The following is a 12,529-nucleotide window of genomic DNA, read 5'->3' as shown; positions in this document are numbered from 1 at the left end:
TTTGTGACAAGCAGCTGAAAACACAGGGATGTGGCCACCAGAAGGACGGAAAGATTCTCCCATGGTGATCTCAGGTCTAGACCGGGTGGAAGGACCCCAGCACCCTTGACATTGGGGGCTGGATAATGCCCTCTTGGGGGCGGATGGGCTGTCCCATGCGCACAAGGCGGGGGTTCTCCTTCCCCTCGGGCTGTGCTCACTGGAAGCCAGGAGCACCCCAGCACCCAGCAGTGACGAAGGTGCCTTCAGACTTGGTTACGCACCCGTGGCCGGAGCCGCCCCGCCAGCATCCACTCACCTGCACCACGAAGGAATGCAGGCCGTGGCACTGGCCCCCCGGCGTGTACAGCTGAGCGAACACCACGGCGTGTGTCGCCGTCTTGCCCATGTTGCCAACCCAGAATTTGGCAGCTTCAAAGTCAGGGGTGTGTATGATGAATTCCTGCACCAAAAAAAGGTAATAATCATAAAGTTGTAACCAAAGTTATAATGAACAACTGAAGCACACATAGACCTTCCTTCCCTTTCCAATGGACTCAATGTTCGTTCTCTGTTCAAAAGTCCTAAGAGTAGAAGCAACTGAACATTTTAGCTCCTTTCTGGAGCAGGGAGCCCTGTTTTACATTTTTTTTAATATTTTGTTTATTTATTTGTAAGAGAGAGAGCACAAGCAGGGGGAGCAGCAGGCAGAAGGAGAAGCAGACTCCCCACTGAGCCTAATGTGGGGCTTGATCCCAGGACCCTGAGATGATGACTTGAGCTGAAGGAAGACACTTAGCTGACTGAGCAACCCAGGTACTCCAAGGAAGCCCTGTTTTTAAACACAGTGTATCTCTGGGTCCCATAACTTAATGCAGACACGTCTGTGAAAAATGAGGACTCACGTCAGACAATAACATATATGCCCACTATTCTGGCAGCCAGCCAGCACCCCACCTGCTTAGCACCATGCCTCACTCCCTCAGGGCGCCTTCCCTGGCTACAGCCTTGAATCAGAGGCCCTCCTCGGCTGTGCTCCTTCCTCACCCCTCATGAGCACTACCATTTCCCCTTCCACAGTGTCCCCAACCCATGAGCTCCATGAGGGCCATGTGTCCAGGAGCACAAGGCAGACTCTTGAAACATCAGAGCCCACGGATCAAGGCAGGAGCTGGGAGGCTTGCCGGGCACTCAGTGAGACAGGAGACAGGCCATGTGGGGGGCCAGGCTGGGAGTGAAATGGGCTGGGGGCAGGATGGGAGCTAGCCCAGGGCTCGGAGGCAGGCTGGGAGACCTGGGCTAGCTGGGCAGAGCCAGCGTTGGACTGGCCACAGTGGGCAGTCTCCCTCTCCCTGTGGGTGGGCAGCTGAGACAAGCGCACAGGGAAGTCCTTGCTTGGCCCAGCTGTGTATGTGGGGTTATCAACTCCGAGGGCCCTGGTGACTCCCTTCTAGATGCAGAGACCCCGCTCAAGAAAAGTGGGGGCAGGGGCAGGCCTGCCAGTCCTGCCTATAGCTCCCCTCTCCATAGTGCCACCACACATCACTGTCCCTCAGCTGGCCACTGCTCGGGATGGCAGGGACACCTCCACCCGCCACCTGTCCTCCACGGGAGGGATGGGGGCTCCCTCAGGGCCACAGCACCGCCACTCTGTCCATCCATGTCTGCCCACAGCCTTCCCTCAGTCCCAGCCCATCACCTCTGCAGATGTCCTCCCTGTGCAGGCACACTACCCCGTCCCTTCGGTGTCTCCACAGTCCCCGACACTCACAGCTCTCTTTGCTCTGTCCCTGTCTCCCCTCCAGCATTGGTGAACCCCCAGAGCAGGGGCAGATCTGTCGTGCTCACTGCTAGGTGCCCCATCTCTTAAAGCAGGGCCTGGCACATACTAGGTGCTCAAAAAACACCTGTCGTTGACATGGGCACCTGACCAGCAGCCCACAAAGGGCCCCAGGCTCCCGATCCCCCCTGCTCTGACATCATGCTCTGCTGGTCACTTAGGTGCAGATGCCAACAGGCAGTGGGTCAGAACCAGGCCACCCCGCAGGCCCCTGGGCTTCACCCCGCCTCCCCATTTAGCAAGAAGAGCCAACAGTGCCAGAGTGCAGAGTGAAGAGACCAGGCCAGGCCAAGAAGAACTTGGGCTCAGAGAAAGGTATCCGATGGCTAGAAAGCCAAAGGGGGCCATGGCCGAGCAGCTCTCTCTCTGCCCGACTCTGCCATGGAGGGTCGTCCATGCCAGGCCAGGAACACCTCTCCCTTGGCCCTGCTTTCCCTGCCAGGGGCTCCCCTCAGGTCTGTGGCTCTGTGCAATATGCACCTGGACCACGTTGCTGAAGAATGAATGAGTGAAGAACAAATACAGGAGCATAGGGCTTTACTTTCCTTTATACAGACTCTTCCAAACTATGCTCCCAACGCAGGGAAGGCGGAGGGCTCCTGAAATACCAGACCAGGTGTGGGAAGGGCAGCAGAGGGCATGGTCCTCAGAGAAGCGGAGGAGACTGACCCCAGCGACGGGAGTAGCAGGGTACGGAGGTCACAGAGAAAAGAAGCTGCCTGACCCATGCACCCCATTCTCTTCCTGCCCTCCCTTCTGTCCGTAGAGCTGACCACCTGATAAATCATGACTCCATTAGCTGACATCTGTCCCCCACCGACTAGAGCCTAGAGTGTCTGCTCCCTGACAGCAAGGACACAGCCTGTGAGGGCCCAGTGCTGAGAATAACACATGCACCAGTGGAAGGCACCAGGCAGCAGCTGACGGTGCTCACTGGCCACACGGCCCAAGGAGCCAGATGTGGGGGCAGGAGTGGACAGGGCAGGCCCCTGGCCAGTGGAGCCTGGCCACTGATGGGGACGGGTCAGCTAGAAAGGGACCAGGGTCACGAAGAATCTTGTTTGCACTGTTCATTTTAGAAAGCTTGAAGATTTGCGAACCCAAAACCGACAGGCTGCCTAGTGAACAAAGAGATGAGCCCCACCATGTTCCAAGCTGACACTTGGCAGGGGGACGATCTCAGGGTGCACGTGAGAAGCACACGTGCACAAAGACAGATCTCGGAGTGTAGGGACCCCATGTTACGCAGGCTTGAGGCTGTGAGACCGACAGGAATATGATTACCTACCTCAGTTGTGGGGTCATAGTGAGCTGTTGTTCGGACGGCCTTGGCATTACTGCCATGACTGAGCTCGGTCACCGCAAAGCAGCCGAAAATCTAATATCAAAGCAAGAAACAGGGTTAAGGCAAGAGAGATTCTTTGGGGTCCCGCCACCATCCTTCCGGAAGGACTAAACTAGAGTCCAAAGCTCCAAGTCCCCACCCCCGACCCAACCAGCTGGGGTCTTACGGAGTCACAGGGACATGCGGGACACCACGGCCCCAGCCTGTGGGGACAGTGGGCTACTCGCCCGGGCAACGCAGAGCCAGGAACTGCTCCCGGGAACGGAAGAAAACAGAAGGCTTCATTTTGAGAGCCTCATGCTAAACCCACCAAGTGCCAGGGAATATGCAGCCCCCGGGGACCCACTTCCTGTGCTTGGGGTACACAGGGAGAAGAATATCGGCTCATGCCTCTGGGGCTCTCAACTCACCTCCATGTTGAAAATCTTTGGAAGGTATTTTAAATGTCTTTCAGAACCAGAGCTGTAAATCGCTGATCCAAAAGTCTGGAAGTACAAAACGGTCACGCAAACAGAGGCAAGTTAAGGCATCCTGCTCTGGGGCACTGAGGGAGGCAGGCACTGTAATGCCCATGGCTGGGGTGATTCCTGAGTCCCTGGCCCAAGCAGTTCACGTTTAAGTTAAGCAGGAGCACCTAAGACACCCAAGGGAAATCCCGAGGGGACGGACGGACAGGGAGACAGGAGCGGAGGGGGAGGGGAGGGACGAGGGTACAGGACAGGCGGGCGAGCCCAGCTTCCCATCAGAGCCCCACAGAGGACCGTGTGTCTACCAAGGCTGGGGACACGTCATCATCTCTACCGTGCTCCGGCAGTGGGAGCCCCAGGATCGTCTCTGACCTGCCTCCCCTTCCCTGCCTGTTTTGCTTTTTGTGGGGGCTTTTTGGGCGGGAGGTGTTGGCATAAAGCAAAAAAAGCCCCAAACCTCCTCTTCTTTTTTTTTTTTTTTTTTTTAAAGATTATTTATTTATTTATTTGACAGAGAGAGAGAGAGTGATCACAAATAGGCAGACAGGCAGAGAGGGAGAAGCAGGCTCCCTACTGAGCAGAGAGCCCGATGCGGGGCTTCATCCCAGGACCCTGAGATCATGATCTGAGCTGAAAGCAGAGGCTTTAGTTCACTAAGCCTCCCAGGTGCCCCCCAAATCTCCTCTTCTTATGAGGCTTTAGTTTGCATGGTGTTCTCCCCAAGGACTATGCAAATTCTCGCCAATTTGCACAGACAGCTGAGAACAGCAGGACTTCTCCCTAAATCATCATGCCCACATGTTCTCATCTCCATTTTTGTTCCCTATATTATTATTTAGAACTCTCTTAAAAGAAACACTTCCCCAAATGCTCGCATCGCCATCTATAAGGCAGCAAATGCTGGCCAGCAGCACAGCCCACGGGCACCGTCCACGTCCCACGGGCCGTGTGTAATTCACATGAATGAGGACTTTCTCTCTCTGTGCCTCAACCTCGTCTGGGCCTGGGGTGGTGCAATGGTGGGGGGGGAGGTCCTCTGCTCCGTGTGAGGCAGGGAAGGTGCAATCCTCTGCCCTCCTCACCACCCACTCACCAGCATGTGCAGCAAGAACTTGATGCCCAGGGACCAGTCATACATGCCCAGACAGGCGATGAGCGTCTGGACCAACAGGGGGCTCGCCACCATGTCTTCCATGGAGAGGAAGCTAAGCTCCAAGAGGCGCTGGCAACGGAGGAAGTTCAGCTCCCGGCACTTCTCCAGACACAGCTCTTCCCCCGAATGAGCAAAGAGCGGGTCATTCTCCAAAGTCGAGAAGATGGTCTTCTGGAAATGCAGGAGACGGGGAGTGCCCCACTTGGAGGCAAAGGTCAGCCCTCACCATGCTCTGACTATGGCTCTTTTCAAGGCCACCAACCCCCCAGGACATGGTCCAGCCCAGCGCCCCAGGGACAGATGGAAGTAGTTCTGGCCATGAGCACAGGGACCCAAGGCCTCAGAAGGTGAACCAGGCTGTGGTCGTTCAGGGGTGGCAGTGAGGCTCGCCCAGAGGGACCAGACGGCCTGTGCCCATGAAGCAGACACCCAGCACAGCCGCAGGGCTCGGCTCAGCCCTCTGACAGCTTGCCTTACCTTCAGACGCAGCACATCCTCGCCTTCCAGGAACAGCGCCAGCTCCTTCCAGCAGAAGGAGGCGCGGGAGCGGTAGGCCTGCAGGGGCCCCTTGGGGAGATCTGGCAGCAAGGCGTCAGCGCCACCTTCTGATGGGGGCGCCATCTTGGGGTATCAGCCTGCAGGAGACAGACAACCTGAGCCCGTGAGCTGGCCAGTTCACCTACCCGAGCCACAGAGCGGGCATGCCATGCAGCAAGGAGGAGAGGAGCAAACGGACTCCCAAAGGGCCAGCAAGAGAGAATGACCATACAAACCTCACGTCTACCTTCCCCGAAGACAGGGTGAGGAGGCAGTCGCAGTGGGCAATCCCGGGCAGCTGAGACCAGAGGCTCCGTGACCTACCGCTTGGCCCAAGGACACCTCACGCTCTCAGGGCCACCAGATCCGTCCCTCAAGGCCCAGCCACACCTCATGACCCAGGAACCCTCCCTCTAGAGTCTGGCCACTGCTGACTGGTCCACTCTGGCCACATAGGACAGGACCAAAGGTCCCCTTCCCGCCCATCTGGATGTGGATCATCTGCTGGAGAGCCTTCGAACACAGACTTTTGTCCTGAACTCTCTTCACAAACAGACATCTGGCTTCCCACCAACAAAGCAGGTACCCTGCAACCCAGCCCTCTTGACCAAAGACTCATTCTGGAATTTTCTGAGAGGACTGGCACCTTTTCCACAGTGCCCTGGCTCATCAAGGCCCAGGACAGGAAGGGCTGGTGAACCCAGACCTAGAGGAAGAGCAACAGAGTGCGGTCCCAAGCATGGACCATCCCCTGCCCACCCAGCCGAATCTTTAACACCTCCGGGAACCTGGGTCTGTTTCTGCTGAGTGTGGAAACAGTCTCAGACACAGGGCTCTGAGTTTGGCTGCTCAGTACTGCTGAGAAGCAATGGGGGCTTGAACACTGGACCAAAGAACTTGTGTGTGTCTGCACGAGAGGGGAAAGGCGCAGAGGGGATGCACTCCCCCACAGGCAAGTGCGAGGGGGCAGGAAATCTGAGCAGACCTATAGCAGACACGGACACTAGGAGAGAACCAACAAATTCCCAACAAAGACGAGCCACAGGGCTTCCACTAAGAATTCCACCGAACAGTTAAAGAAACATACCAGTTATCTACAAAGTCTCCCAAGAAACAGAAGCACAGGGAACACTGCCATAAGGTACCCCATAAAGCCAGTGGCACCTGGAACCCCAAACCAAAGACATCTCGGGGAAGGAGGACGACAGAGCAATGTCCCTTATGAACACAGGGGCACATCTCCTCAGTAAGTCCTGCAGACTGAATCCAGCCCCACCGGAGAAAGATTGCACACTAGGACAAGGACCTGTGCCCCCAGGAAACTACACACAGCTCAACAGGACAAAGTCAATCAGAAGGCATGTGGCTGGTACGGTCAGTTGAGTGTCAGACTCTTGATTTCAGCTCAGGATCTTAGGGTTGTGAGACTGAGCCCCACGTCAGGACCCGGCTAAGTACAGAATCTCACTGGGGGGGGGGGTCGTCTATCTCTCTCTCTGCCCCTCCCCATTTCTCTCTTTCTCTCTAAACAACAAAAAACCCCAAAAGAATAGAAAAGAAAGAAATAAAGTCAATTAATGTAATACGCCATGCCAACATGATAAGGACAAAAATGTATGATCGTGTCAAAGGATGCAGAAAAAAGCATTTGACAAAATCCTACGGTCTTTCATAGCAGAAATTCTGAACAATCAGGAGTGTATGCCCTTCACCTAAAAAAGGGTGTCTATGAAACACCCACAGCTCTTATCACATGTTAATAAGACTGAGTGCCCTTCTCTGAATACCAGCAACAAGACATAGGTGTCCGCTTTGCCTCTTCCCATCAACACACTACTGGATGCTCCAGCCAGTGCTGTCGTGCAGGAAAATGAAATCAAAGGCATCTGGATTAGAAACCCGTCTCTTGTCTACAGATGATACCATCATGTATACAGAAAATCCCAAGGAACCCACTAAAAAACGACTAGAATCAGTTAGCTCAGCCAATTTACAGGGTACAAAATCAATATGCAAAACTCAACTCAATTTCTATACACTCACCACAAACAACTCAAAAATGAAATGAAGAAAAAATTCAATTTATGACAGCATCAAAAATAATAAAATACAGAGAAACAGATTCAGTGAAAGAAATGCGAAACTTATACTCTGAAAACTACGAAGCATTTTTTTAAAGAAACCTGAGGCCTCAATAAATGGAGAGACACCCCTTGTTCACGAGTCAGAAGGACTCAGCACTGTTAAAATACTGACATTTGCCAACTCATCTACAGAGCCAATGTCGTCCCCATCGAAATCCCAGCTGGCTTTTTTTTCCCCCCAGCAGGAATTAAAAAGCTGATCCTAAAATATACCGGAAATGTAAGGAACCCACAATCGTCAAAACCTCCTCCAAAAGAACAAAGTTGGAGAATCCATTCTGCCTGATGTCCAAACCTGACGCAAAGGGACTGATATGGCACCACGTGAAGACAGATGTGTGCAAATTGATGGGAGAGCTGACAGTCCAGCAGCAAACCCTAATATGTAGGGTCAGCTGCCTTTGGCCAGGGCGTCCGAACAATGTCCTAAGGAAGGAGCAGTTTTCTCAACTGGTGTTGGGGGTCCCCAATGTCCACGTGCAAAGGAATAAGGGCCCACTCTTTACACACACACACACACACACACACACCACACAGACCTCAATGTAGGATCTAACACTAAAACCTCAAAGAAGGTAAGGTAGGACTAAACCTTCACTACCTTTAGTGAGATCACACCTTCCTGGACACAGCATCAGAAGCACAAGCAATAAAAGTAGATTGATTAAACTTCATCAAAATCAAAAACTTTTGCTGTAAAGAATACCCATGAGTGAGTGAAAAGGCAACCCAGAGAAAGGAAGGTTTTGCAAATCATTTATTGATAAGGGAGTTGCTTCCAGACTATATTAAGAATCTTAATAGCAAAGCCAAATAGCCCAATTTAAAGGCCTCAAATAGAGGTTTCTCCAAGGATAGACAGATGGCCAAGGAGCACGTGAAGAGATGCTCAGCGTCATTAGCCATCCGGGAGGGCAAACCGAAACCATGATGGGACACCACCTCACCTCCCTTATGATGTCCAGGATCAAAATGACAGCCAGTAACGTGCATTGATGAGAAAGTGCAGAGAGAGAACGTGCAGACAGTGGAACCCTCATACCCTCGTTCCTTGCTGGTGCAAAGGCAGAAGGGCACAACCATTTTGGGAAAGTCTGATGGTTCTTCAAAAGCTCAGCTACACAGCCACCACATGACCCGGCAACTCCACTCACAGGTACCCCCCCAAGAAAAATGGAAAGAAATAGCCACACAAAACTTTGTGCACGAATGTTCATCATGGCATTATTTATTTATAACTCCCCCAAAGTGGAAACAACCCTATGTCCAACAACTGACGAATGCATAAACAAAATGTAGTTTATCCATACAATAAAATATCACTGGATGAACCTTGACAGTGCTAGGTAAAGTGACAGAAGTCACACACCAAAGATCACATATTGCATGAGCCTGCTTTAACAAAACATTCAGGGTGGGCAAATACACAGAGAAAGCAGACTGGCGGCTTCCAGCAGCTGGGGAATGACTCCTAATGGGGCCAAGATTTCTTCTGGAGTGATGAAGGCATTCTGGAAATAAAAAGCAGTGGTGGTCGCACCACACTGGATGGCTGTGGATGGATTGTATAGTGTGTTATGTCTCAACCAAACAAGACTTTTCTAAAGGTAAGCCACACTCTTAGCAGAATTCCAGTGCTCCAAAAATGCAAGCTATGAAGTCCAAGGGGAATTCTTAACTTTCTGGACTTCCGTGCCCTCGATGCATCCTGGTCACCCATCATGCTCCCTCCCTGAGGTCCAGGACACCACACCAGGTGTCCCTTCCTGCTCCCCTCGAGCTCCCTGCAGACTCTCAGTCTCAGCCACACTCACTCTTCATCACCTGCTGACATTGTCCCTTATGCGTCGAGGGCTCCCAGACAGGACCCTACAGGTCTGCAAGGTCAGTCAGCAGTTTCCTGGGAAACCTCTCCCCTCCCCCGCCGCCACACACACACACAATCTAGAAACCCTCGAGCTCTGAATGGTCCAACCCAGGGCTCCGCAGCCCTGGGTTACCGGAGCAATAAGCCTGAGTGCCATGCTGGAATTCCCTTCTCTGCCCCCAGAACTGATTGGTTACCAAGCCCCCAACTGCAGCTCTCTAACACCTACTGAATCCTTTCTTCCCTCCACAACTATTAAACCGATGACAAAACTGTCCAATCATCGAGCAATCCCTGACTGTAGGTGAATGTTAAGCAGCTACATGATCTCAGCGGTGCTCACAATCCCAAGTGTTCTCAGCAGGTAAGTGAATGGAAGCCTGTAAGATGGAAGGAGTTGCCTGAGATCCACAGCTGTTAGCACACCCAACCTCAAATCCCAAGATCCTAAGCAGCCAGGGAGGCCCCTAGGACTCCATGCCACATGAGGTCACCCACATAACTACATGATGGTCTCGCCGTGGTGACCAAGGAGTCTGAAGCCAGAATGCCTGGCGTGAGACACCAACATTAGCACTTCTGAGTTGGGAGCACTTAGCCAGTCACTTTACCCCTCTGTGTGTTAGGGTGACCCCACGGTCATGCTAGTCTAGTGACTAGTGTCTAGTCTGCTGCAGTTCCCAGGGGGCCCTGGAGCAGTCTCACCGCAAGACATCATTACAATAGCTACAGCCGCCTTTAGTCAGTTTTCCTCTCAGCAGCAGAGAGGTGACTAAAATGCAGACTGATCATTCTCCCTTTAGGTGACAGCTCTGTGGCTACCTTGGGGGACAATGTCTGACCTCCTCAGACTGTCTCTCCAGTTGATCTGCCAGGTCCAGGCGCCGGCAGTCTCGCCCCCAGCAGCTCTGGCAGGGAACCGGTGTGCCACGGGGCCTTTGCACAAGCCACCCCCCCACGCCCACCCCTCCCGGTTGGCCCCCCGCCCCTGAGCCGCCGGCGCCGCCCGCGCCGCTGGGCCCCCGGCCCCACGGACCCGACCTTGAATTTCGCCGTCCCCCCTGGTCGCTGGGTCCCCACACCGTCCAGCGCACACAGCAAGCGCCCGACGAATGTCCTCTGGGGCGTGACAGACATCCAAAGGCGAGCACCGCCCCGATAGGCGGGCTGACAGCGCCACACGCCTCCCGGCCACCGTCCGCACGTCAACGTCATCACAGCGCGCCGCCGGCCCGTTGCCTGGGAGACGCGAGGCGCGCTTGGGGAGAACCTACCTTGTGGGCGGGTGGGTCTCCTAACGCACTCTGAGTGCGGGTCTGGGGGTGTTTGCTCGGTATGCTGATCCCTGGGCCCCCTCCGGAGCCAGGACAACAGAACCGTGGGTCGGAGCTGCTGCACCGCGTGCTCAGCGATATTTGCGAGCGGTGCTACTACCCAGTCCCTCCCAGGCCCCGGGGCGGCTGCTCCCTGGCCCCCTCGCCCGGGAGTCTCCGACCCCGCAGTCCAGCCGGGACTGGACCAGCTGCCCGCTGCCGCGCTGCTATTTCCAAGGACAGTTGCAAACTTAAACACCGCTCCCCAGCCCTGTCTCGCGCTGTGTGGGGGCTCCAGACCCGCAAACCTAAACCCCTGCTCCCCAGCTCTGTCTCGGGCTGTGTGGAGGCTCCAGACTGAGCCGGCCCCTTCCCTCGAAACGCGCGGACAACAGAGGAGACGAAGATGAAAGTCCGTGGCCTCCCGCCGCCAGTTGCAGACACTCCAGGCAGGCAGGGTACGCCTTTCTCTGGTGGACCCACCTTATGAGGGATAAACAGCCGTCGTCGTCGTCTTCCTTATTTATTTATTTTTTTTAAGATTTTATTTATTTGTCCGAGAGAGAAGGAGAGAACACAAGCAGGGGGTGCCGCAGGCAGAGGGAGAAGTAGGCTCCCCGCTGAGCAAGGGGCAGGGGAAACCTCTATCCCAGGACTCTGGGGTCATGACTTGAGCCAAAGGCAGAAGCTTACCAAATGTGCCACCTAGGTGCCCCTGACAGTCTTCTTTAACATGTGAAAATCTTGTACCAACTTGCATGTTTGTGCAGCCACTTTGGAAAACAGTGTGGAGATTCCTTAAGAGATTAAAAATAGAGTTATCCTATGACCCTGCAATTGCACTACTGGGTATTTACCCCAAAGATACAGATGTAGTGAAAAGAAGGGCCGTATGTACCCCAATGTTCATAGCAGCAATGGCCACAATCGCAAAACTCTGGAAAGAACCAAGATGCCCTTCAACAGAGAAATGGAAAGAGAAGATATGGTCCATATATACAATAGAATATTATGCCTCCATCAGAAAGGATGAATACCCAACTTTTGTATCGGCATGGAAGGTACTGGAGGAGATTATGCTGAGTGAAATAAGTCAAGCAGAGAGAGTCAATTATCATACGGTTTCACTTACTTGTGGAGCATAAGGAATAACACGGAGGACATGGGGAGATGGAGAAGAGAAGTGAGTTGGGGGAAATCGGAGAGGGAGATAGACCATGAGAGACTGTGGACTCTGAGAAACAAACAGGGCTTTGGAGGGGAGCGGGGGCAAGGGGGTGGGAAATTTGGGTGAGCCTGGTGGTGGGTATTATGGAGGGCACGTAATGAATGGAGCACTGGGTGTGGTGCATAAACAATCTTGGAACACTGAAAAAATAAAAAAATTTTTTAATGGGAAAATCCTGTTGAAAACTTAGTTTATGTCTGCCCCTCCCAACCCAAAGCTGTATAAACAATTATTCCTCACTCCCCCAGGGCACCTGTTTCTGCCTGTGGGTCCTGTCCCTGTGCTTTGATAATGCCACTTTTTTTTTTAACCCAAAACATCTCAAGAATTCTTTCTGGACCACTCACTTCCAGACCCCCACACTGCATCAGATCACATCAGAAGCAACTGGATCTGGCAATTTACCACAAGAAGAGCAAGAAAGACCAAGTCAGAAGGTTTCCGTTTAACGGGATCTGAGAGATTGACACTGTGGTCACAGGAAGACAAGTTCAGTTTTTGGGATGCATGAAGTTTAAGACGCCTCTTGATGAAATCTGGAAGTTTTGGATTTGTGAGCAAACAGCTAAGAAAGAATTTTTGAAGGGTCTTTGGTGCAAAAAGGTGTTTTTATTAAAGCATGGGACAGGACCTGTGGGTAGAAGGAGCTGCACTGG

The 12,529-nt window shown here is 53.2% G+C and overlaps 1 protein-coding gene across 5 annotated transcripts in view; it reads right to left on the bottom strand.

Annotated features, from left to right (window-relative positions):
• The window catches only part of ACOX3 (acyl-CoA oxidase 3, pristanoyl), a 38,433-nt gene extending 27,888 nt beyond the window's left edge, over window positions 1-10,545 (bottom strand). Inside the window, exons 1-6 of one of the 5 annotated variants that reach the window (XM_032333711.1) lie at window positions 10,374-10,545; window positions 5,262-5,419; window positions 4,725-4,985; window positions 3,575-3,649; window positions 3,108-3,197; window positions 299-442 (exon numbers count right to left, since the gene is read on the bottom strand). In XM_032333711.1, the coding sequence (XP_032189602.1) occupies window positions 299-442; window positions 3,108-3,197; window positions 3,575-3,649; window positions 4,725-4,985; window positions 5,262-5,405 (714 nt within the window). In that variant the 5' untranslated portion in view covers window positions 5,406-5,419; window positions 10,374-10,545. Of the gene's footprint in view, window positions 1-298; window positions 443-3,107; window positions 3,198-3,574; window positions 3,650-4,724; window positions 4,986-5,261; window positions 5,420-5,557; window positions 5,776-10,373 lie in introns of those variants that run through there. The other 4 variants (XM_032333712.1, XM_032333709.1, XM_032333710.1 and 1 more) reach the window with 4 other exon arrangements.
• Between the last annotated feature and the right edge of the window lie 1,984 nt (window positions 10,546-12,529).

Source organism: Mustela erminea, chromosome 2 (genome assembly GCF_009829155.1).
Source record: "Mustela erminea isolate mMusErm1 chromosome 2, mMusErm1.Pri, whole genome shotgun sequence".
NCBI lineage: Eukaryota > Metazoa > Chordata > Mammalia > Carnivora > Mustelidae > Mustela > Mustela erminea.
The sequence above is the reverse complement of the archived record's forward strand: the minus strand, read 5'-3'. Positions and strand labels throughout refer to the sequence as shown.